This window comes from Sus scrofa, chromosome 13 (assembly GCF_054392235.1).
Source record: "Sus scrofa isolate SSC_HxYL_T2T_F1_AM1 chromosome 13, Sscrofa_HxYL_maternal_Yorkshire_Landrace_v2.0, whole genome shotgun sequence".
NCBI classification, from domain to species: Eukaryota; Metazoa; Chordata; class Mammalia; order Artiodactyla; family Suidae; genus Sus; species Sus scrofa.
This window is the reverse complement of record NC_139395.1, coordinates 152,612,768-152,634,921: the sequence shown is the minus strand read 5'-3', so window position 1 is coordinate 152,634,921 and position 22,154 is coordinate 152,612,768. Positions and strand designations below refer to the sequence as shown.

General features: G+C 45.0%; 1 protein-coding gene across 4 annotated transcripts in view; it reads left to right on the top strand.

Annotated features, from left to right (window-relative positions):
* Nucleotides 1-10,839: 10,839 nt before the first annotated feature.
* PARP14 (poly(ADP-ribose) polymerase family member 14) overlaps nt 10,840-22,154 on the top strand; it is a 55,942-nt gene continuing 44,627 nt past the window's right edge. For all 4 annotated transcript variants that reach the window (XR_014824674.1, XR_014824673.1, XM_021070260.2 and 1 more), the window contains exons 1-3: nt 10,840-11,074; nt 17,238-17,362; nt 18,142-18,175. Coding sequence is in view for 2 of the 4 variants with exons in the window: in XM_021070260.2 (XP_020925919.1) it covers nt 10,888-11,074; nt 17,238-17,362; nt 18,142-18,175 (346 nt within the window). In the remaining 2 variants the exon portion in view is untranslated. The remainder of the gene's footprint in view (nt 11,075-17,237; nt 17,363-18,141; nt 18,176-22,154) is intronic.

The following is a 22,154-nucleotide window of genomic DNA, read 5'->3' as shown; positions in this document are numbered from 1 at the left end:
GCAGAAGCCAGAAGTCAGCTGTCCTTGGCTCCACTTGATTGCTGACACATGAGGAAGTAAACCAAGTGTTGGCAAGCTGGCGGTTTCTTCCCAGGAAAAGCTGGAAATCTAAGGTGTAATACTGGAAACTCATACTGTCACAATATTAGCAGCTAACTCAAATTTCTTTTTTTGCTGTTATTATTTTTTAATAGTTATTTCCCCAATACAATTTTTTTCTACTGTACAGCATGGTGACCCAGTTACACATACATGCATACATTCTTTTTTCTCACATTATCAGGCTCCATCATAAGTGACTAGACATAGTTCCCAGTGCTACACAGCAGGATCTCATTGCTAATCCATTCCAAAGGCAAGTGTTTGTGTCTATTAACCCCAAGCTCCCAACCACCCCACTCCCTCCCCTTCCTCCTAGGGAACCACAAGTCTATTCTACAAGTCCATGATTTTCTTTTCTGTGGAAAGGTTCATTTGTGCTGTGTATTAGATTCCAGATATAAGTGATATCATATGGTATTTGTCTTTTTCTGACTTTCTTCACTCAGTATGAAAGTCTCTATTTCCATCCATATTGCTGCAAATGGCATTATTTCGTTCTTTTTTATGGCTGAGTAGTATTCCATTGTGTAAATATACCACATTTTCCTAATCCAATCATCTGTCGATGGACATTTAGGTTGGTTCCATGTCTTGGCTATTGTGAATAGTGCTGCAATGAACATGTGAGTGCATGTGTTTTTTTTTTTTAAGGAAAGTTTTGTACAGATATATGCTGAAGAGTGGGATTGCTAGGTCATATGGTAGTTCTATGTATAGATTTCTAAGGTATCTCTATACTGATCTCCATAGTGGTTGTACCAGCTTACATTCCCACCAACAGTGCAGGAGGGTTCCCTTTTCTCCACAGCCCCTCCAGCATTTGTTATTTGTGGACTTATTAATGATGGCCATTCTGACTGATGTGAGGTGGTACCTCATAGTAGTTTTGATTTGCATATCTCTAGTAATCAGTAATGTTGAGCATTTTTTCATGTGCTTGTTGGTAATTCAAATTTCTAAAGCGGGTCTCAGGGCAGACTTCAGTTGTTCAGTTTAACTGTTAATCCGGATAGTGGGGGAGGACCTCTTCCTGTTAACACTGAGTGAGGAGATGGTTTAGATAGGAAGTGACTGATAAATTCCTAGAAATACTTAGGAGTGACACTGACCTGGGAATTGATTCCTGCACTGAGATGTAACTAGTTCACACCTTCCGTGAATATGCTAATGATGACTTGGGGGAAAGAAAGGGGATGGTGTCTCTTTTTAGGGCTGCACTCAAGGTATATGGAGACTCCCAGGCTAGGGGTCTAATTGGAGCTTCTGGCCTCTGGCACAGCCATAGCAACACCAGATCCAAGCCACGTCTGTGACCTACACCACAGCTCACAGCAATGCTGGATCCTTAACCCACTGAGCGAGGTCAGGGATCGAACCTGCATCCTCATGGATCTTAGTTGGGTTCATTAACCACTGAGCCACACAGGAACTCCAAAGAAGCTGATTTCAGTGTGGACTCTGGAGAAATGTAGTCCTCTGTAAAAATCTATATTGCTGAGGGATCTTCCCACATTGCAATGGATAGGGACTTGAGATATTTTATTTGAATATTAAGTGAAGAATAATCCAAAACAGGTCAGGAACTTGGGGACTTAGAGTACCAGCACAGCGTAAACCCTAAATAAATGTTGGCTCCTGTAATTAGCTGTTGTTTTCTGTTATATATATGGAAACAGGATCTCTTGGCCAGGATGCAACATCAGCTAACAAAGAAAAAAAAGCTCAACGACTTTTCAGCTGAAAAGGAGAAGGTTTGATGTATATAGTGGCTTTAAAACATGGTGAATTCTTAGAAACATTCCTCCTGTGATGAAGTGGAGTCTGCTTCTCCTATACTTGAGTGGGAGCTGGACTGAGTGACTCCCTTCTACTGAATAGAACACTGGAGAAGTGACACTGCATAACTTTTGAGGGCTAAGTCATAAAAAATGGTACAGCATTGGTCTCGCTCCTCTCTTTGTCTCTCTCTCCCTGTCCCTTTCCACATGCCTTCGCTGCTGAGCTGCCACTTTAGAAATACAGCTACCCTGGGAGTTCCCTGGTGGCTCAGTGGGTTAAGGATCTGGCATTGACACTGCTGTGGCTTGAGATGCAGCTGTGACCTGGGTTTGATCTATAGCCCCAGAACTTTGGCTGCAGGTGTAGCCAAAAGAAAAAGAAGTCCAACTGCCATGCTGGAGAGACCACATGGTGAGCCTACATATTGATGGTGATGCCAGAGGAGCCCCAGTTATTCCAGCCCCCAGCTGTTGGAGTTGTCCTGGTCTGGGAACCAGACATGTGTGAATAAAGCAGACTTGGAGACAACTCCAGCCTCACCAATACTCTGGCTGCGAGCACATGAGAGACCATGAGGGAGAGTTCCTATATGATCCCGATATATTTTTCTTTTTCTTTTTTTTTATGGCCACACCTGCAGCGTATGGAAGTTTCTGGGCTAGGGGTCGAATCAGAGCTGCAACTGTGGTCTATACCTCAGCCAATGCAACACTGGATTCGAGCACCATATGTGGCCTTCACCACAGTTTGTGGCAACATTGGATCTTTAACCCACTGAGAGAGGCCAGGGATGACACCTGGAGCCTCACAGAGGTGATGTTGGGTCCTTAGCCCCCTGAGCCACAACCAGAATGCCTGAGCCCAGAATATTGAGAGATGATAGTAATAAGGGATTGTCATTGTTTTATATCTCCATATTTTGGGGAGGGCTGTTAAACAGCAAAAGATAACTAGAATAATGCACTCAGCTCCCACTGTGCCAAGAATTTTTAAAAGTTAGATTCGGAGGTCTCTTGTGGTACAATGGGTTAAGGATCTGGCTTGTCACTGCAGCGGCTCAGGTCACTGCTGTGGGACAGGTTCAATCCCTGGCCCAGGAACTTTCACACTCTGCGGGAGTGACTAAAATAAAATAGAACAAAATAGAAGTTAGGTCTATTGACAGATACAAAAACAGAGTAATTTATACTGAAATTTCTTTACATTCATGCTTTGATTTCACTGATAGATATGGGTATTAGGGGAAAAGTTGATATGTAGGATAGAGATTCAATTAATTTTAATTCAAGCATATGACTGACTTACAGAAACAGAAAAAATTTACCAAACCTCTTCCCCAGAGCAAAGACTTCTAGAATGTCTTGCATATGGAGTAACTCATAAAATAGTGGTTTCTGACTGATGGTAACGTAACATCCAAATATCTCGAATTTGAAACTGCAAGGAGGAAGTCCACTGCTGATTTCTTCGGAAGGGGCTCTGGTTGGGCTGTGAAAGACACATGGATTGAGCAGATGGCTCTTGTTCCCCGTTGCTGATCTGCCCTCATTCAGTGGGATGAAAAGATGTTTTAAAATGTTATACCCAGGGAGATCCCCCTGTGGCTCAGCAGAAACGAGTCTGACTAGTATCCATGAGGATGTGGATTCAATCCCTGCCCTTGCTCGGTGGGTCAGGGATCCCCTGTTGCCCTAAGATGTGGTGTAGCTCGAAGACGCAGTTTGGATCCCGTGTTGCTGTGGCTGTGGCGTAGGTCGGCAGCTGTAGTTCTCATTCAACCCCTAGCCTGGGAACTTCCATATGCTGTGAGTGTGGCTCAAAAAGCAAAACATAAAATAAAATAATGTCATACCCAGTTATGTCATGGGCTGGTTTCTCCAGAGGTCATGTGCTGACATGAAATGTAATATGCAGGTTGTTTCCTAGGGAGTGCCCTTGGGGTCAGCACCTGCAAAAGGGAGACAAAAGAAGCTGGATTGAGTGAAGAGCTCAAGCTACAAGGCTGGCTTGAAGACAGCCTCAGGGGACCCCAAGGGGTGCCTGAACACTAAAATGGCCCATCAGAGTTGTCCCATGGTTGCTGGGAAGGCTGGGCTTTTATACTCCCACCGAAATCAGTCACTGAATGGTGGCTGCCTCAGAAGGGGGATGCCCTTAGCCAAGGTGGCTCTGCCCCTGATGTAATCCCTAATGGGCCCAGTGCTGAAGGCTGTTGGCTGATATCACTTCTGGCATCTGAGTCAACAAATCCCTCCTTTAAGCAGACCCTGCGTGATGCAGTGTTATGACCACCTCAACAGAGATTAAAACTGTGGCTGAGTACATATCATCCATCCTGTTTCTAACTAATGACTTTGGATGGCAAACTTCTGGATTCCACTCAAGCCAATGAGCTTCAAGTGGAACTGACTGGGCTATAAGAAAAGGAGACTCAAGACCGTGACAGAGTCTCCCTGGAGTTTGGGGGATAATTTTATGAACCTCTGAATTATCCTGAAATTTCTGGCTATGTGGCCAAATTCTGGGCAATGTTGGGTCAGCTCAAATCTACGAATACATTTAGTTTCTGGCTGTGAACTGCATTTTTATGGATCTCTTTTTGACTGGGAGTTTGGATTTGACCCCTGCTCACTGGACTTCAGAAAAATATTTAAAGTAAAATTGGGAAGGATATAGGATTTAATAAAAACAGATTTGGATGTTACATTGTTAAAAGTTAATTTTCCTGTACCCTATGACTTATTTAGTTTTAAAAAGCTTGGCATCCCAGGTGACCATATTATATTTCAAGTTACTGCTTTGAAGAACATGGTTTAATCCAACTGATTCGACAGGAACATGCTTGTGCAGAAAAGAGAGTTAATTAACATAGCAAGTCTGAGACTATCTTTGGAAAGGCCTTGCAAGGTTGGCTCCTGGCTGGCATCTGATCTTAGATTCCGGGAGGAATCCCACAATTCCCTTACTGATAAGAAGAGTAGATTATAGAGTGTCTGTTTCTACAAACAACACGGTTTGTGCTGAACACCTGCTTTCCTTCAGGGAGTCTCCAGTGTTGGTATGTGCTCCAGAGGTTGCCTGCTCCAGCAGCCCCAAATAAAAATCTTGGGCAATGTGTAATAAGCTCCCTCATAGACAATGCCTCACATGTGTGGTCACAATTCAATGCTTGAGGAAGTCAGTGCATTCCACGTGACCCTAGTGGGAGAAACACTTGGGCTGTCTTTCCTCCAGGCTCTCCCCATGCACCTTTCCCCACTAACTTTGCCCTGTAGCCTTTCACTGTAACAAGTCACAGCTGTGAGTTTTTCTGTATTCTGAGTCTTGGGAGTGCTCCTAGAGAATGATTGAGGCTGAGGGGTGGTATGGTGACCCCCAATGCAATGTCATTACTATACATGTAATTTTTTATTCTTATTTATTTATTTTGCTTTTTTAGGGTCACACATGTGGCACATGGAGGTTCCCAGGCTAGGGGTCGAATCAGAGCTACAGCTGCTGGCCTATGCCAGATCTGAGCTGCATCTTCAACCTACACCACAGCTGATGGCAGCGCCAGATCCTTAACCCACTGAGCAAGGCCAGGGATCGAACCCACAACCTCATGTTTCCTAGTCAGATTTGTTTCTGTTGTGCCATGATAGGAACTCCCAATATACATGTACATAAGTCATATTTTTCTGTTTGATGGTCTACATCTATAAATTATAGTTCTCAATTATACTTTTTCCTTAAAGCCAGAAAAAGTCCCATTTTCTCATAAAGTTAAGTGAATGAAAGTTTTGTGCATAATACAGAAGACAAAGGATAGATTTTAAGGGTTAAAATTCACTATTAGCTATTTCCATAGAACGGATACAATCTGGGATCAAGAGCCTGTAACCATGTTTTCCAGTCTACTTTCTAAGCAGCCCCAGAAAGAACCCTTCCCCTCCTCCTCATCCCTCCCTACCTTCTGCCTCAAACAAACGGTGGGATGCCACTCAAGCAGAACTCAGTGGGAAAATTATAATATTAATACTTACATTAAAAAAGGAAAGGTCTCATAGCAGCACTATTCACAGTAGCCAAGACATTGAAACAACCTCAAGGTCCATCAACAGATGGATAGATTAAAAAGATATGGTACATATACACAATGGAATACTCTTCAGCCATAAAAAAGAACAAAATAATGCCATCTTCAGCAACATGGATACAACTAGAGATTACCATACTAAGTTAAGTCAGAAAGGGAAAGACAAATACCATATGATATTACTTATATGTGGAATCAAAAATATGGCACAAATGAACCTATCTATAAAACATAAACAGACTTGCAGACATAGGAGACACAAAACACAACCCTTTTGTGGTTTCCAAAGGGGAGAGGGAGAGAGTGGGAAGGACTAGGAGTTTGGGGTTAGTAAATACAAACTATTACATTTAGAATGGATAAACAATGAGGTCCTGCTCTATAGCACAGGGAATTATATCCAATTTCCTGAGATAGGCCGTGATGGAAAACAATATTTAAAAAAAGAATATACGTATATGTAAGACTGAGTCACTTTGTTGTACAGCAGAAATTGGCACATTGTAAATCAACTATACTTTAATAAAGAATAGTAAAAGAAAGGTCTTGGAGTTCTCTTGAGTCATTGCTGTGGCGTGGGTTTGATCCCTGGACCAGGAACTTCCACTTGCCCCCAGTGTGGCAAAAAAAAAAAAAGGAAAGAAAAGAAAGGTTTCTAGTCAATGATATAAACTTCTAAAGAAACTAGAAAAATAAGAGCAAGTTAAAACCAAAACAAGCCAAAGCTGATATTAGAGATTAAAGCAGAAATCAATGTAATCAAAATAAAGCTTAGAGAAAAAATCAGTAAGTCTGACAGTTCTTTGAAAATATCAGTAAGTCTATAGACTTCTAACAGACATCTCACCAACTCACAAACTATAACAGCATAATTTAAACATGTGAGTCAGGTAGCATTTATCTTTTTACCATAAACAATCCTGAAAAAAAAAAAAAAAAAAAAAAACCTTTTCCTGGCAAATACTGTTATATAAGTACTTAAACGACAAGTATTAAAAAATGAGTTTTTTGGGGAGTTCCCGTCGTGGCGCAGTGGTTAACGAATCTGACTAGGAACCATGAGGTTGCGGGTTCTGTCCCTGCCCTTGCTCAGTGGGTTAAGGATCCGGTGTTGCCCTGAGCTGTGGTGTAGGTTGCAGACGCGGCTCGGATCCCGCGTTGCTGTGGCTCTGGCGTAGGCCGGCAGTTACAGCTCCAATTGGACCCCTAGCGTGGGAACCTCCACATGCCGCGGGAGCGGCCCAAAAAATAGCAAAAAGACAAAAAAAAAAAAAAAAGTTTTTTTACTTAGATATATTGGCAGCGCCCACTACTGTGTTGAGAGTCAGGCCTCAAGCTCACAGCTGGGAGTTTGGGGCTTAGAGTCTATTGGCTCTGTTGTTTAATAAGTTTTGTGATTTTTTTGTATTTTTTGTCTTCATAGGGCCACACCTACTACATATAGAGATTCCCAGGCTAGGGGTCTAATTGGAGCTGTAGTCACTGGCCTACGCTGCAGCCACAGCAACGCCAGATCCGAGCCATGTCTGTGACCTACACCACAGCTCACAGCAGCTCCAGATCCTTAACCCACCGGGCAAGGCCAGGGATCCATCCGGCAACCTCATGGTTCCTAGTCAGATTTGTTAACCACTGAGCCACGGTGGAAACTACAAAAATAAGCTTTTTTTAAAGATGAGAAAACCAAGATTTATTGATTTTGGTTAATTTGCTCAAGGTCACATAGCTAGTAAAATCCAGAATATTCTCCACCATGGGGAAACCATTTGTGGGAGAATTGAGGCAAAGGCAAGGCCAGTGAGGGCTCCTGCTGTGATCTGCTCATAGTCATAGGACCTGCAGCTGGGGAGTGGGTTTATTACCCGGTAGAAGGGATCTGAGAAGAACATGCCTGTGCAAAGCTTGGGTAATGCTGAGCTCTACAGCTTGACCTGTAACCAGCAGTGTGACACTGGGGTAAGATATTTTACCTTTTTGTGCCTCAGTTTCCTCTTAGTAAAATGGAGGTAATATTAAGTTTCTTATAAGTTCATTCTATTAATCATAACATTTTGTCTTGTTAAACTCCCTTTGTGCTTGTTTTTTGATTTTCATTATGTTTTTATTTCTTCCAGGGTGGGTTTCTCAAAAGTAATGAATAGATTCATGACTGTCTTGGAGACTAATCAGCTGTCGGAATGAAAGGACACAATCAGCTTTAAGGTCTCTTTGACCAGGAGAATATTAGTATAATGACTGCACTAAGTTGTGTGGGGGAGGGGTTGCGGTGGGAGGCACGGATCGACTGCTCCGTTGGAAACTGCCACCTCTGATGGCAGAAGAGGGTGGTTTTGTGCTGGAGCCCTGGCTCACCAGAACTGATTGTTGCATTTTCAGAATTTTTGTGAGCCCGTTATTAACCACCATTATTTAGAATTACTTTGCATGAACTTGGGGTGGTAAGAGAAAGGGTGGCATGCCCACTTCTGAGGTCATATCTCATCTGGGGGGACCAGGCCAGGAGTTTCAGGAGCAAAGTGGGGCAGAAGCATGAGGGGCTCACAACGTGCTGCTTCAGCACAGATGGGAAAGCCACCCTTTTCCAATATGCACACTTCAATGGGATAAATAGGGAACCTGATGCTGGCTTGCATAGAAATTGAAAGGACTCTGATACCAGGTTATAGAAGTTCATAGAGAAGCTGAAAGGGGAAGTTGGGATGAAGCAGAGAAAGAGAAGATCAGCCCCCAATGCAGATGTAGGTTGTTCTGTTAAGATGAGCGGTGACTGGAATTCCGGTCATGGCTCAGCAGAAACAAATCTGACTAATATCCACAAGGACACAGGTTCGATCACTGGCCTTGCTCAGTGGGTTAAGGATCGGGCATTGCTGTGAGCTGTGGTGTAGGCTGCAGATGGGGTTTGGATCTGGCGTTGCCATGGCTGTGGCATAGGCCAGCAGCTACAGCTCTGATTCTACCCCGAGCCTGGGGACCTCCATATGCCACAGATGCGGCCCTAAAAAGACAACAAAAACAACAAAAGAGCAGTGGTGATTATGGGGCGGAAGAGCCATGTCAACATGGCCACCTTTCCCAGGCCCGAGAGGACGCTTGCTTCTTTGGAAAGAAATGAGTCGCTGTAGGCAGATGGCCACTGGAGATAGAGAATTGAGAGTGGATAAGCACAGTGGGAGGGGGGAGGGTTCAACAAGTGAAAAGGGTCAAAACAATTAAGGAGAGAGGACAAACTACCTCAGGGGCTAACAACGGTTAAGATTTGCTCCTTCTAGAACTATTTTTCCTTGGCTTTCAAGACCTGCCATCCTGACCCTCTGAGAGTTCCTTCCCAATTGACCCAGGAATGATGAGCAGACCATGTGTGTGACAAAGCACATTGCTGATACTTAAATAAATCCTGGAGAGAAATCCAGAAATGGCTAGCTAAAACTTACACAGTTTCAGTTTCACTCTGATTGTTCTTTTTTGTAAAATGATGGTGTGAGGACGAGGATAAACTGTTTGCTCAATTCTGGACCTCCAAACTGGGGAGGGGAAGGTGCTGACTTAGTTGTGGCTTGGAGTTAAAGGGTGAGAACACCCCGATGAGAAATTCCAGGGTGTGGCTGAGAACTCTGACTGGGCTTTCTGCCTTCTCTCCACTTCCCCTTGCTGGGGTCCAGGGTGGTTTGAACTGATGATAAGCGCCACCTGCAGGAAGAAAGCTGGAGGCAGGAGAAAATACCTAGCTAGTACCCTTAAGCACTATTAGGAACCAAAATACAAGCCCAGGAAACTCTCTTTGGCCCATCTCTGGTTCTCTTCCTGAAATTTAGTTTCATTGTGACTAAGAGATAACAGGTGAGGTCCAGCCCTGCAGGGAGAAGCAGCTCTAATCTGACAGAGACTAAGAGACTGCAGCACCTCCTTCACAGAGAAAAGACAATCCATCAGAAGAGAATTCTCACACTTACCCATCAGCAGTCATTCAAAATCACCTACTTCTATACCTCATCCCCTGTACCCAGGAGACAGTCCTTGCCAGATCCCTGGTCCTAGCTACCCTCATTTTTTGCCTGAGATGCTACAGTAGCCACCTGACTGGCCTCCTTCCTCTGCTCTGGCTACCACACAGCAGTCCAAGGGATCCTGTGCATGTCACAGGGAACTCCCTCTTCCCAACCCTCCAAGGTTATCCCCAACCACCCTTAGGCTTCAGGTTACAACTTGCCTCTCCATAAACCCTCCAAGCCCCCACACCTGGCCTAAGATCCCCTCCTAACTTGTTCCAGGAACACCTGTATATTCCTTCCAAAAGCACTTATTCCTGTGTTCTAACTCCTCTGTCCCACAGCTTCTTGAGCCCAGTGAGGGCAGAGACTGTGTCTGTCTGTTGAATCCATTCTGAAGGCATGCACCTAGCAAATATTTTATTAAAAAATCGTTGTGAATGTACTGTTTTCCCCAGCATTTCTAGGCATAGAATATTCACAGATCGGGGAACAAAATGCAAAAGGAGGAAAGGTTAAAAATATGCTAATAAATTGTTGAAAGAAGTCCCCAAATGGGCCCCAAACATTCTAAAGAATCAGTTTGTAAATTGGCCTGTGGCCAAAATGAAGCTATCTTTGTGTGTGCACAGGTCTAGTGACCCAGGGCTGCTGATTTCAGCTGTGGTGTGGGTGAATGGCAAATGGTGCGCTGAGCCTAGGGCCCTCCGTTCGGAACTAAAGGGAGGCTGCAAAGGCGATGCCAGCCTTTGGTGTGGTCCAGAGATGAAGATGAAGAATTGGGGGGGGGTCTCTAGTCCAATCTTGGGGCGGCTCTTTACAGCCAAAAGTGAAAACTTAAGGGCAGGAGGAGTTTTCCCGGAAACGAAAGCGAAAGAGGCTTAACTGCTGGGAGTTGGGGAGGGACCGGCAGTCGCAGTTGAACCTGCGAAGGTGAGAATGTCTGAGCCTGGCTCCTTCCCTCTGCTGGTTGAAGGGTCCTGGGGCCCCGACCCGCCGAAGAACTTGAGCACCAAGTTGCAGTTGTACTTCCAGAGCCCGAAGAAATCAGGAGGCGGGGAGTGTGAGGTCCTCCAGGAACCGGGGAGCCCATCCCGCTTCCTAGTGCTCTTCTATCCCAATGATGGTGAGGGGGACAAGGGTGCGGGTGAGTGGGGACAGGTGGGCTCGCCTTCTAGGGAAGACCTATGGCTGGGGCACGCTGCCTGCGGGAGAATCCAGCCGGTTCCGGCGGCAGCGTAGCGGGGGCGCGGGGGGAGCAGAATGGACAATGTGCATGCGTCGCGGGCGGTGAGCTTCCAGGCGCTCTTGGAGGCGGCGACGGACCGCGCAGGTGAGTTAAATCAACATTTAGCTCCAGGACATAAAGGAGCCTCCTGAGAGCAGGTGCACCCGCCTTATTTTACGAGGCTACCTCGTGTGTTATTGGCAGAGTTGCAATGCCATTGCAATTTTGGACTTCCTCCTATGAAAGCATCGGTTCTGGAATTCCAGAGGTTTCTGGGAACACAGTTTGAAGGGAAGAGAAAGTTTCCAGGGAGAGTCACATCTAAACTGACTCCTGAGAGTGAATTCAGGTCTTGATACGCGAGATGAGATATTGAGCCAGGCTCTTCCGATGGGAACTGCAGTGCTGGAGGCTGGAAAGCGAAGGCGTCTATGCAGGGAAGTTCAAGGCGCCCTCCAATCCCTGATATGCTGCGGGGGTGGGGTGGGGTGGGGGCAGAGAGCGCCTTGCACTGTGGTTTGAGGAGTGAGCCCCCATCTGTTCGCTGTGCACGAGTGAGGTCTGGAGACCAGCACTAAAAAAAAAAAAAAACGTGTGGGTCTGGGAAATTTTATGCGATTATAAAGGGGTCCTTGTATTTAAAAAAGTCTTCGGTCTTCTCTTATTAAACCACCTTTAAAAGAATAAAAGGAAGTGTGGTGGGTGGAGTTCTCTGGTGGCTCATCAGGTTAACTGTCTGCTGTCATTTCTATGATGTAGGTTCAGTCCCTGGTCTGGGGATTTCCACATACCACAGGCATGGCCAAAAAAAAAAAAAAATTAAAAATTAAGTAAGTGAGGTGGGGAGTTCCCATCATGGCACAGAGGAAACGAATCCGACTAGGAACCGTGAGGTCGTGGGTTCGATCCCTGGCCTCGCTCAGTGTTAAGGATCTGGCGTTGCCATGAGCTGTGGTGTAGGTCGCAGCCACAGCTCTGATCTGGCATTGCTGCGGCTGTGGTGTAGGCTGGCAGCTACAGCTCTGATTAGACCCCTAGCCTGGGAACCTCCATATGCCGTGGGTGCAGCCTTAAAAGGACAAAACACACACAAAAAAGTGAGGTGGAAATTAAGATGAGTAAAATGTTTGGTTGAGATGAAATAGGGCCTTATATGACATGCTAAGGAGTATGAACTTTCCTGCACAGGTAGGCAGGGGAGGGCCATGTCCAAATACACGTTAGGGAGATCAATTTAGTTGGAAATAAGTACATTGATTTCTATTGGGAGAGACCATGGACATCAGACCTTTGAAAAGGGTCATGCAGTGGCCAAGTGAGGGCAAGTGAGGCTTTGAACAAAGAAAGCCATTGTGGGGGTAGAAAATGCATAATCTGGACTTGGTACCTGATTCTACTGGAAAGGTTGATGTTCCACTTGAGGGAGAGGGAGAGCCCCTGTGCCTTCTCCTACTTTTTTTAGATGGGGAGGTAGGGGTTTCTCCATGGGTCTGGGAGAGTCCCAGTGTTCCTGGGGTCACTTGGGAGAGGCACTACCTAGAATCTCACTGGGTGTAAATACAGAGGCTTCTTGGAGAGGAAAGGCAGGTCCTGTTGATCACCACAACAGTAGCTTTGTCGAGAGTTGGCTGGAACATCTTGATTTGATTTCTGGGTGGTCCTCAGACTGGGGGCGGGGGTGACATTCTGAGTTGATGGAGAGTTAGGAGTTTTGAGCTCTGAGGGGATGTTCCCTCCCTGTAGGCAGTTGAGCAGCTGCTCTTCCTCCTGCTGCTGCTGTTAGGCAAGTGGGAGGACAAGTGCCCTCCAGTTTTCTCCTTGCTCGAGGCACCCACCAGGTCTGCACTGAGAGGCACGTACCTGCTATTCCCCAAGTACACTTTCCTTTGGAATCTGGAAGGCAAGGATGTGGACAACCTCCAATCCTGCCTTCCTGTTGCTTGGTTTAGAGAAGCACTGGGATCAGAGGGAAGACAAGGAGGCTTATGAGGCCACTGGAACTGCAGTTGGAATGCTCCAGGGCAGAGATGCCAAAAGGAGAGAGTGAAACCCAAAGGAGAGAGGGGTGCATAGATAAGTGGGCAGGAAGCACAGTGGGAAGGGGACAGGAGACCTGCCCGGCCCAAAGCCTTTGTGAAAACAAACTGCAGAAAGTTTTCTAAGGAATAATTTCACCAAAGAATGCTCAGAAGGGCTTCTGTGCAATGTAAGACATTTCCCCTGGATTTCACTTTTCCTCAAAGGGTTTTACCCCTTTGATTCTGACTGTCAACATCTCCATGGGCCTGTTCCTTAGAGACACTTTTCTTTAGAATCCCGTTATCCTCAAGAGTAGCCCTCACATTGGGGCCACAGACCCCCTGCACCTGAATCACCCCCGATTAAACAGGCGTGTTCCCAGCTCTGTCCTAGAGATTCAGGTCCCCTGAGTGCAGAGGAGTGGGAACTGCCTGTATAACCAGCATCCCAGGTGACCCGGACGAACTAAAATGTGTGACCCCCTGTTGTTTGTTGAGAACCCTAAATGGACAGAAAGGGACATAATGATGGAAAACACAAGCCTCGTAAAAATACACACTGCAAAAATATGTTTGTGTGATGATAACCCCATTCTTACCCTCAAAGCAGAAATGATTTCACTCTCCTCGCTGGTTTCTTCCCACCCATCTCCTAGCCCACTTCCTGGCCTGGACTGCTCTAATGCCACTCTTGTGGTTCCTCCAGGACAGAGGCTCAGAGCTTAGTTCAAAGCAAACCTTAGGTGGTCAGAGTTCTTAGAGAGTGGAAAGTCCCCATTCAATTTCAGTTTCCTATCAGAGGAATGGCTTTCTCTGAAACCAGTGGTCAGGAGTTTGCTAACAATAAACAACCTGTCCTGGCACTGCCCCTGGGGCATGAGTTCCATAGGGATGCCCTTTGCCCTCTACAACATGGGGTGGCCCTAGCAGGTGGTGGCCCATGGTGTAACACAACTTGATTCTTTTTTCAATTGTTGATGTACAATGTTGTGCCAATTTCTGCTGTCCAGCAAAGTGACACAGTCATACACACACATATATATACACATTCCCTTTCTTATATTATCTTCCATCATGGTCTATCCCAAGAGACTGGATATAGTCCCCTGTGCTGTATAGTAGGACCTAATTGCTTATCCATTCTCAGTGTAATAATTTGCATCTAATAACCCCAAACTCCCAGTCCATCCCAGTCCCTCCTCCTCTCTCCCCCTTGGCAACCACAAGTCTGTTCTCTATGTCTGTGAGTCTGTTTCTGTTTGTAGATAGGTTCATTTGTGCCATATTTTTTATTCCACATATAAGTGATATGCTGTGGTATTTGCCTGTCTCTTTCTGACTGACTTCACTTAGTAGGATAATCTCTGGTAGCATCCATGTTGCTGCAAATGGCATTATTTCAAATTTTTTTTTTATGGCAGGTAGCATTGTATATATGTACCATGTCCTCTTAATCCACTCATCTGTTGATGGGCATTTAGGTTGTTTCCATGTCTTGGCTCTTAGTAACACAACTTGATTATCATTCACATAGTAAGAATGAGGCCAAAAGCACACTTCTCTGTAGAAATTAGTGTACTACTTTAGTATAGCTGTACCCTTTCACATAGTTTGCTGAATTTCTGAAAAGTTAAGATAAATGTACATCCATCATCCTTCTGGTCATAATTTGGCTCTGATTACTGGCAGTTTCTTTGGGATAAGGGAACCCATCTTCTCCTTCAATAAAGTTAAATGTGGATGTCTGAGACAGGTGCAGAAGAAAGCCTGTCCATGTGGGTAAGGGTGGTTAGGCGTCAGCATTTCAGCTCTTTTTCCTCCCAGATTCAACTTCTCCTTGTTGCGGATCACTTCCTTATGTTGCTCTTGAAATAGTCGTGTCCATATATATTACACACAATCTCAGAACAGTCTGGCACATTTAGGTGCCTGGATAGGACTGTGCCAAAGTATAGGGAATAATAAAAGGAATGCAACACAGAGGCCCATGCTCTAGAGCTTGGCTTACACAACTTAGCTTGCTCTCTGGGTTCGGGGGTCTGCTGCAGCCCTCAGTCCTCACTCTAGCTTGAGACAGCCTATCAGGATTCCATGCAGAAACATCTGCCCTGCTCACAAAGAGTGGTTAGAGTCTGGCATTCCTTCTCATATTGTCTCTAAGGCATGCTTCTGAGACGACATCCGGTTAAGGCATCACTTCCCTCACCCTCGTCATGGATGGTTGAGGTGGGAAAGCTATTCAAGTCTCTCTTGCTGAAAGATTCTGCCTCTGTCTTTGGCCTCTTCAGGCCATCGTATCAGAATGTAACATGGTAACCCAACATCATGGCAGAGCCACAGCCGTGAGCACAGGGCATTCTCAAAGTTCTCTGTCGCCTTTGCACGATCTGACCGTGTTGACCGGGCCGCCTCCTCTAAACTCTCCCACTCCCTTTTCTCCGTGGTCTCAGATACGCTGCTTTTCCTTAACTCTCTCTGGCTGCTCCTTCTTCCAATTATAACTTACATTTAAACAGCTCTTGGGAGTTCCCACTGTGGCACAGCAGAAATGAATCTGACTAGTAACCATAACGTTGCGGGTTTGATCCACCGTGGCTGTGGCTGTGGTGTAGGCTGGCAGCTGTAGCTCTGATTAGACCCCTACCCTGGGATCCTCCATATGCTGTGGGTGTGGCCCTAAAAAGCAATAAATAAGTAAATAAATAGCTCTTATGGGTGTTAGCAAAATTAATTCACGGAAACAGCTTCAAGTGAGGAAACTGAGACAAAAGAGAAGCTAAGATATTTTCTCAGTGACTCAGCAAGTTTGTGGCAGAGTTGGAATTTGAATCCAAGTCTTTGGACTCATGTCCACTGTTCTTTTTTTTTCTTTTTTTTCCCCCACCACAGCCCAGCTGTCTGATATGTTAATTCCTTTCTTCTTCTTCTTCTTTTTTTTTTTTTTTTTTTTTGTCTTTTGTCTTTGTTGTTGTTGTTGCTATTTCTTGGGCCGCTCCCGCGGCATATGGAGGTTCCCAGGCTAGGGGTCTAATCGGAGCTGTAGCCACTGGCCTACACCAGAGCCACAGCAACGCGGGATCCGAGCCGCATCTGCAACCTACACCACAGCTCACGGCAACGCCGGATCGTTAACCCACTGAGCAAGGGCAGGGACCGAACCCGCAACCTCATGGTTCCTAGTCGGATTCATTAACCACTGCGCCACGATGGGAACTCCTCTTCTTCTTCTTATTGGAAAACTCTTTCCCATCCTTTCTTTCCTACTCTGTTTAATGAGGATCCTTGCTATTCTGCTCATGGTCACCCTAGTCACCTTCCTAAAATCTGGCTTTTACCATGCAAGGTCCTAGCACACTAGCTCACCGGGAGGGATGCTTTAATTATTTCCCTTCACTGTGGGATAAGTATTGCTGCCTTTCTAAGTGCCTAGGGAATATCAGGTACTGTACAAAATTCGTTATAATGTTTCTTTGACCCACATAATACCCATATCAGACAGTCTTCATTAATTACTTATTAATGGACAATAATACTGACACTTTGGAAGGAAGGCTTATTAAAAAACATGTTCGAAGTAAAAAAAAAAATGTTTAAAGAGATAACTCGGTTCATGCTTGTTTGCTAAACCTTCCCTGTTTTTACCACATGTACCCTCTCTTGAGAAACTGACAAGGCCCCTGACTGATGATGACGAAGCCTATGGAAATAATAATTTTCTTTTCTTTTCTTTTTTTTTTTTTTTTTTTGCTTTTTAGGGTTGTACCCTCGGCATATGGGGGTTCCCAGGCTAGGGGTCGAATCGGAGCTGTAGCTGCCAGCCTACACAACAGCCACAGCAACACAGGATCCGAGCCACGTCTGCGACCTGCACCTCAGCTCACGGCAACGCTGGATCCTTAACCCACTGAGCAAGGCCAGGGATCAAACCTGCATTGTCAAGGATGCTAGTCAAATTCATTTACCACTGAGCCATGGTGGGAATCCTGGAAATCATAATTTTCTGTATAAAGATTGCTTAACTGATGGCTCTTTTTAAATTTCAGTTCGGAAGCAAGTTCTGGAGAGAGAGAAGCACGAGTTAGTGTGGCCAGGAGTAGGAAGATTCACATTATCTGTCCAGTTGCCCACAGCCCCAAATGAAGGCCGTGAGGGGAAAATTCCAACAAATGTAAGTAAACGAGGGAGTGCAAGGGAAGTGGGGTGTCCTCTGGAGGTGTGTGGAGTGAGAGCCACGAGGAGGAAAATATGGTGGAATGAGGAGCGTGACTCAGATCGGAGTAAGAAAAGCAACCTGCAGGCGTGCAGGGAGTGAGAGGAGTGGTGGTAGGGGAGGAATCATGGGGGGGGAGGGGGTGGCGAGAACCACTTTTTGTTTGATTTTAGACATTTTTGGAAAATTCAGGACTGCGGGGTTACCATAAGGGTGGTTTGAGTTGTAAAATCTTGGGTCTCTTGGTCCTGGGTGCTTAATAATCTGGAACTTGCTATACTGGTTTCATGTTCGCATGGGTGTGTGGGGCCAGCGACCCATACTGCATGTAGTACGTATTTCTTCAATTGTACAGTGGGATAGTGAGCGTATTCACCTCTTTGGATTGTTGGATTGTTGTGAGGGTTAAATGAGACAGTAAAGCACATGGCCCACTCCATAAATGTTAAACGGGGAAAAGAACATGAACAAAACCGTCTCTCTGATTTAGGTCTTACCCCAGACACTTGGTGTTCCTTTGGGGTTTCTGTTATGTGTCACTTATTCTTACCAGTGATTTGTATGCTGAGGAAGTGGACATGTCATGACATGTGAGGTGCATTCAACAGCATCATTGCCTGAACTTTTAGTTATCATTTTTGTGGGCCCTACATCTCCAGGCTGGTCCCAGGGACACTTTCCTAATATAAAGAAATTATTAGTAGTTTATTAATGCTACTTTATTGTTTGGGTTTCAGGGATCCAAGACGAAAGAACGTGCCAAAGAATCAGGTAACTTCTCATTCACTGGATAGTTTTGCTTTTGTTAAAGGCTTTGCATTGTGGAGGTCATCCCTCTCTTCCTGAATCACAAGGCAGGGTTGGCTCCGCTGAGAGATGCTTTGGGCTGCATCATCTTCATCTTCTTGGCCATCTTTGCAAGGGCTGCCTCTGGAGCTCTAAGGTCTCAGGTCAGAAGGATGGGACCAGCTCTCTCTGTGTGTGGTACTGGGAGATACCTTGCCATTGATGGCAGGATACAGAGGTACCTGGGAAGTGGATGAACTGACCTTTGGAATCTTCCTGTGTCTAACCAAATGTTGAGAACAAAGGAAATGATGTAACAGTAGTTGCTGTGTGTGGCTAAGTCAGTTAACGCTGCTTTCTGAGCACTGGATGCAGGATGTGGGTGTAGCCCTCCAGACCAGCAGCAGTTCTCCTCCCATCTGCCGTAGGAAACAACTAGCAACCTAGAAGCTGTTATGGATTCTGCTACCTGACTCATGTCTGGGTGTTGGCCTGTCTTGCCACCTGATTTTTACCGAAGAAGCCACTAGTTTTCCTGGCTAAACATGCTATTATAAAGGGCAGGTAATGATGGACTGGGCTGAATGACCAAGCAAGAGAGAGAAAAAGTGATACATGTATCCAAATCTTAGGGAAAATGAATTCCCCCAAAATGCTGAAATATTGTCCTCTAAAATTGAAATTGTTTTCAGTACATGTGTAGGTTTTTGCAGTTTTCTCTTTATGAAAATGCTACTAGGAGGAGAATTGTCAGTACTTGGCAAAATGACTAGAGAGGGATGTATAGATTATTTTTACCTAACATGAAATGTACTGTTACACTGTAGAAACTAGGTTTTCTTAAGAAGCTCATGATTCTTTTTTTTTTTTTTTTTTTTTGTCTTTTTGCCTTTTCTTGGGCTGCTCCTGCGGCATATGGAGGTTCCCAGGCTAGGGGTCGAATCCGAGCTGTAGCCACCAGCCTACGCCAGAGCCACAGCAACACGGGATCCGAGCCGCGTCTGCAACCTACACCACAGCTCACGGCAACAGGGGATCCTTAACCCACTGAGCCAGGCCAGGGACCAAACCCACCACCTCATGGTTTCTAGTCGGATTCGTTAACCACTGAGCCACAACAGGAACTCCAAGAAGCTCATGATTCTTACAAGATAGGAATTTTTGTCTCTCTAGACAAAAATTATGTTAGTCTCTTTCTAGAGACTTCTCTAGGAAGTTCTGCTTTCTGTTTTTCAGATATGAGACTGTCCCACCCAACTCCAGTGTTCACTGTGACCGCCTAAGCCCTTATCTATTTCTTGGAAGATGCCTTATTGTACTTGTGCTGTACCTACAGGCTCCATTTTGGACCAGGAAGTGGTTTATATTTGTAGTACATTTATATCTGCACCATTTCCCACATCTGGAACTTAAGCCAGTCTGTGTTTCTTCTAGTTTCATAGATTGCGCCCTAACTCTGTCTTAACTGATTTGTTAGCACTATTTCAGATTTGCTTGAAACCCCACGTGTAATCTCAGGGAGAGCCATCCAGCCTCACACCACCCATGAACTTTTCATTGTCCTGGAGATTTTAGGCCCAGGTGCGAACATGTTTTAACTGGAGCTCGACTCTAATGGTAGTCACCAGCCAGGAAGTTTGGTAGTCTTCAACAAGATACTTAAGTTGGCCCCTTGAAGAGATGGAAGAGGAGGTCCTTTGTTGCATGGTTGCTCCACACTGAATCATGACAAGGATCCTAAGGCTAGGACTCTTGAAATTAATTGGAATGGTGTAGAGAGTTTTCAGAACTAAGAACAATGAAGATGGGGGATAGTTCCCTAATAGGTTCCCAATTTCAGGGATGAGAGTAGAGGATGCTGCACCATGGATGCCCTAGGCATGTCTGAAAACCAGAGGTTCAAGTTGAACAAACAGTTGACAGAGCAGGGGAAGGTCAGTCAAGGCACATACCAACATCAGGGGATGTGAGCACTTAGCCAGTGGCCTGTTCTAGGCTAAGCTTAGAAGGGTAGAAAGCAGAAGTTGGAAGAAAAGAAAAAGGCAAGAGCAGAGACATACTGGTCATTTATGCAGATTCTCCCTGCACAGTCAGTCTGGCTTTTCCAAGTCTGCATGTCCAACCTGGATTCTCTTCTAAATTCCACACCTTGTGTCTGACCTTCCTGTTGGACAACGTGTTGGAGTCAACATGTCTGAAGCCACCCATGTCACGCTCCTCCCCAAACCAGATTCCTCTTCTGGCTTCCTCATTTCTCTTGAAGTACACAACCAGCCTGCCCATCCTCTGCTAGAAATTTCAGTTCGCTCTTTTCTTCCATCTTTCACATATGTTGTCCCAAAGACTTAACAATTTCTGAAAGTTTTCCTTATCCATCCCTTTCTCACCCTAGGCTCTCATTATTATCTCATTACATCCAGTGTGGCAGGAACACCCTGCTTGGGCTCTCTGCATCTTCTCCTTAAATCTGACCAGTCTGTGTACCATTGCTGACTGTCCTGTCACTCTTTGCACAGAAAACTTCTATGCCAAGTACAAGATAAGGTACAGACCACATGTTGGATGAAGCCAACGTCTCTAGCCTCGTTTCTTCCACCTCTGCACAGGTGTTCTTTGAGCTTCACCTGTCAAATCACCATTTCCTAAATAGTTTTGGTGTGGTCCTGGCACTCTGTCTGTACTTCTGTTGCTCATAACACCCTCTACCCCACTTTTCTCTACCTGAATTCTGGATATCCTTCAAGATCTACTCAGCTTCCTCCTTTTCTCTGAAGCTTTTCCAAGACAGCCCAACTTCTTTATCTCTCTTTCTTGGATTCCTGACTTGATTGTTGATGTTCTTTATTTGGCAGTTAACCAAACCTCTCTTGTGATGAAGCTTCTAATAATCATTCCTTATTGAAATTATAAAACTATATTCCTGAAAATGCTCTTTCCAGTCACTCATTCCAATACTCTAATTTTATAATTAAGAGACCTGGCAAAGGTCACATGGCTAAAGAGGGCAAAGTCAGGGCTTGAACTCATATAGCTCACCCCCAGCCTGCTGATCCTTCTGGTTTGTCATACCTATCTCACTGAATGCTAATTCATGTTGTTGTCAAAGCCTTAAGCAATTTTTTATTTGGCATGAGTGTGTGTGCAGTGCAACACCCAGCACGTAACAGGAGTATTTGTCAGGGTGCTCAAATTGCTGTAACAAACAACCCCTCCCCCCTAATCATAGTCCCATGGAGTCAGTAGCCAGGGTGGTGGAGAGAGTCTAGTCTGTTTTATAGAGTCATTCAGGAATCCAGGCTCTTTCCATCTTTTTGACACCATCATCTTTGATATGTGGCCTCCAAGGTCACTGCAAGGGAGAAGGGAGATTTGATTGGCCAGGTCTGGGAGTGGAATTCACCATTTCTACTCATGTTCACATGAGCTCTGCTATAGGAACTAAACTATAGGAAGTCTAGGAAATGTTGCCCAAGGAAGAAAACAAAATGGATTTGTTGAGCACGTAGCATTTACTCTGCCATAATGAACATTTACAAATATCAATTCCCTCTCTCATTTTTCTTGTATGCTTCTACTAGAAAATCTGTTAAGTTCCTTATGTAATGTTTTTTATATGTACCCCTCTGTACACATCCAGTGCCTTGAACATAATAAGGGCTCCAGGTGAATACTTGTTCACAGAACGTCTAAAGATTATAACGTACCCTCCGTGCTTCATTAGACAAGCCTAGAGTGAGACGGACCTTCTGGAGATAGCTGACTCGAACAACGTGGGTTTGAAATGTGTGGGTCCACTTATTTGTAGATTTTTTTCAATAAATCTACTTGAAAATTTTTAGGAGGTTTGTGACAATTTGAAAAAAAACTCACAGATGAACCGTGTAGCCTGGAAATAGTGAACAAATTAAGAAAAAGGTAGGTAAGTCATGAATGCATAAAATGCATGGTGATGTACACGTAACAT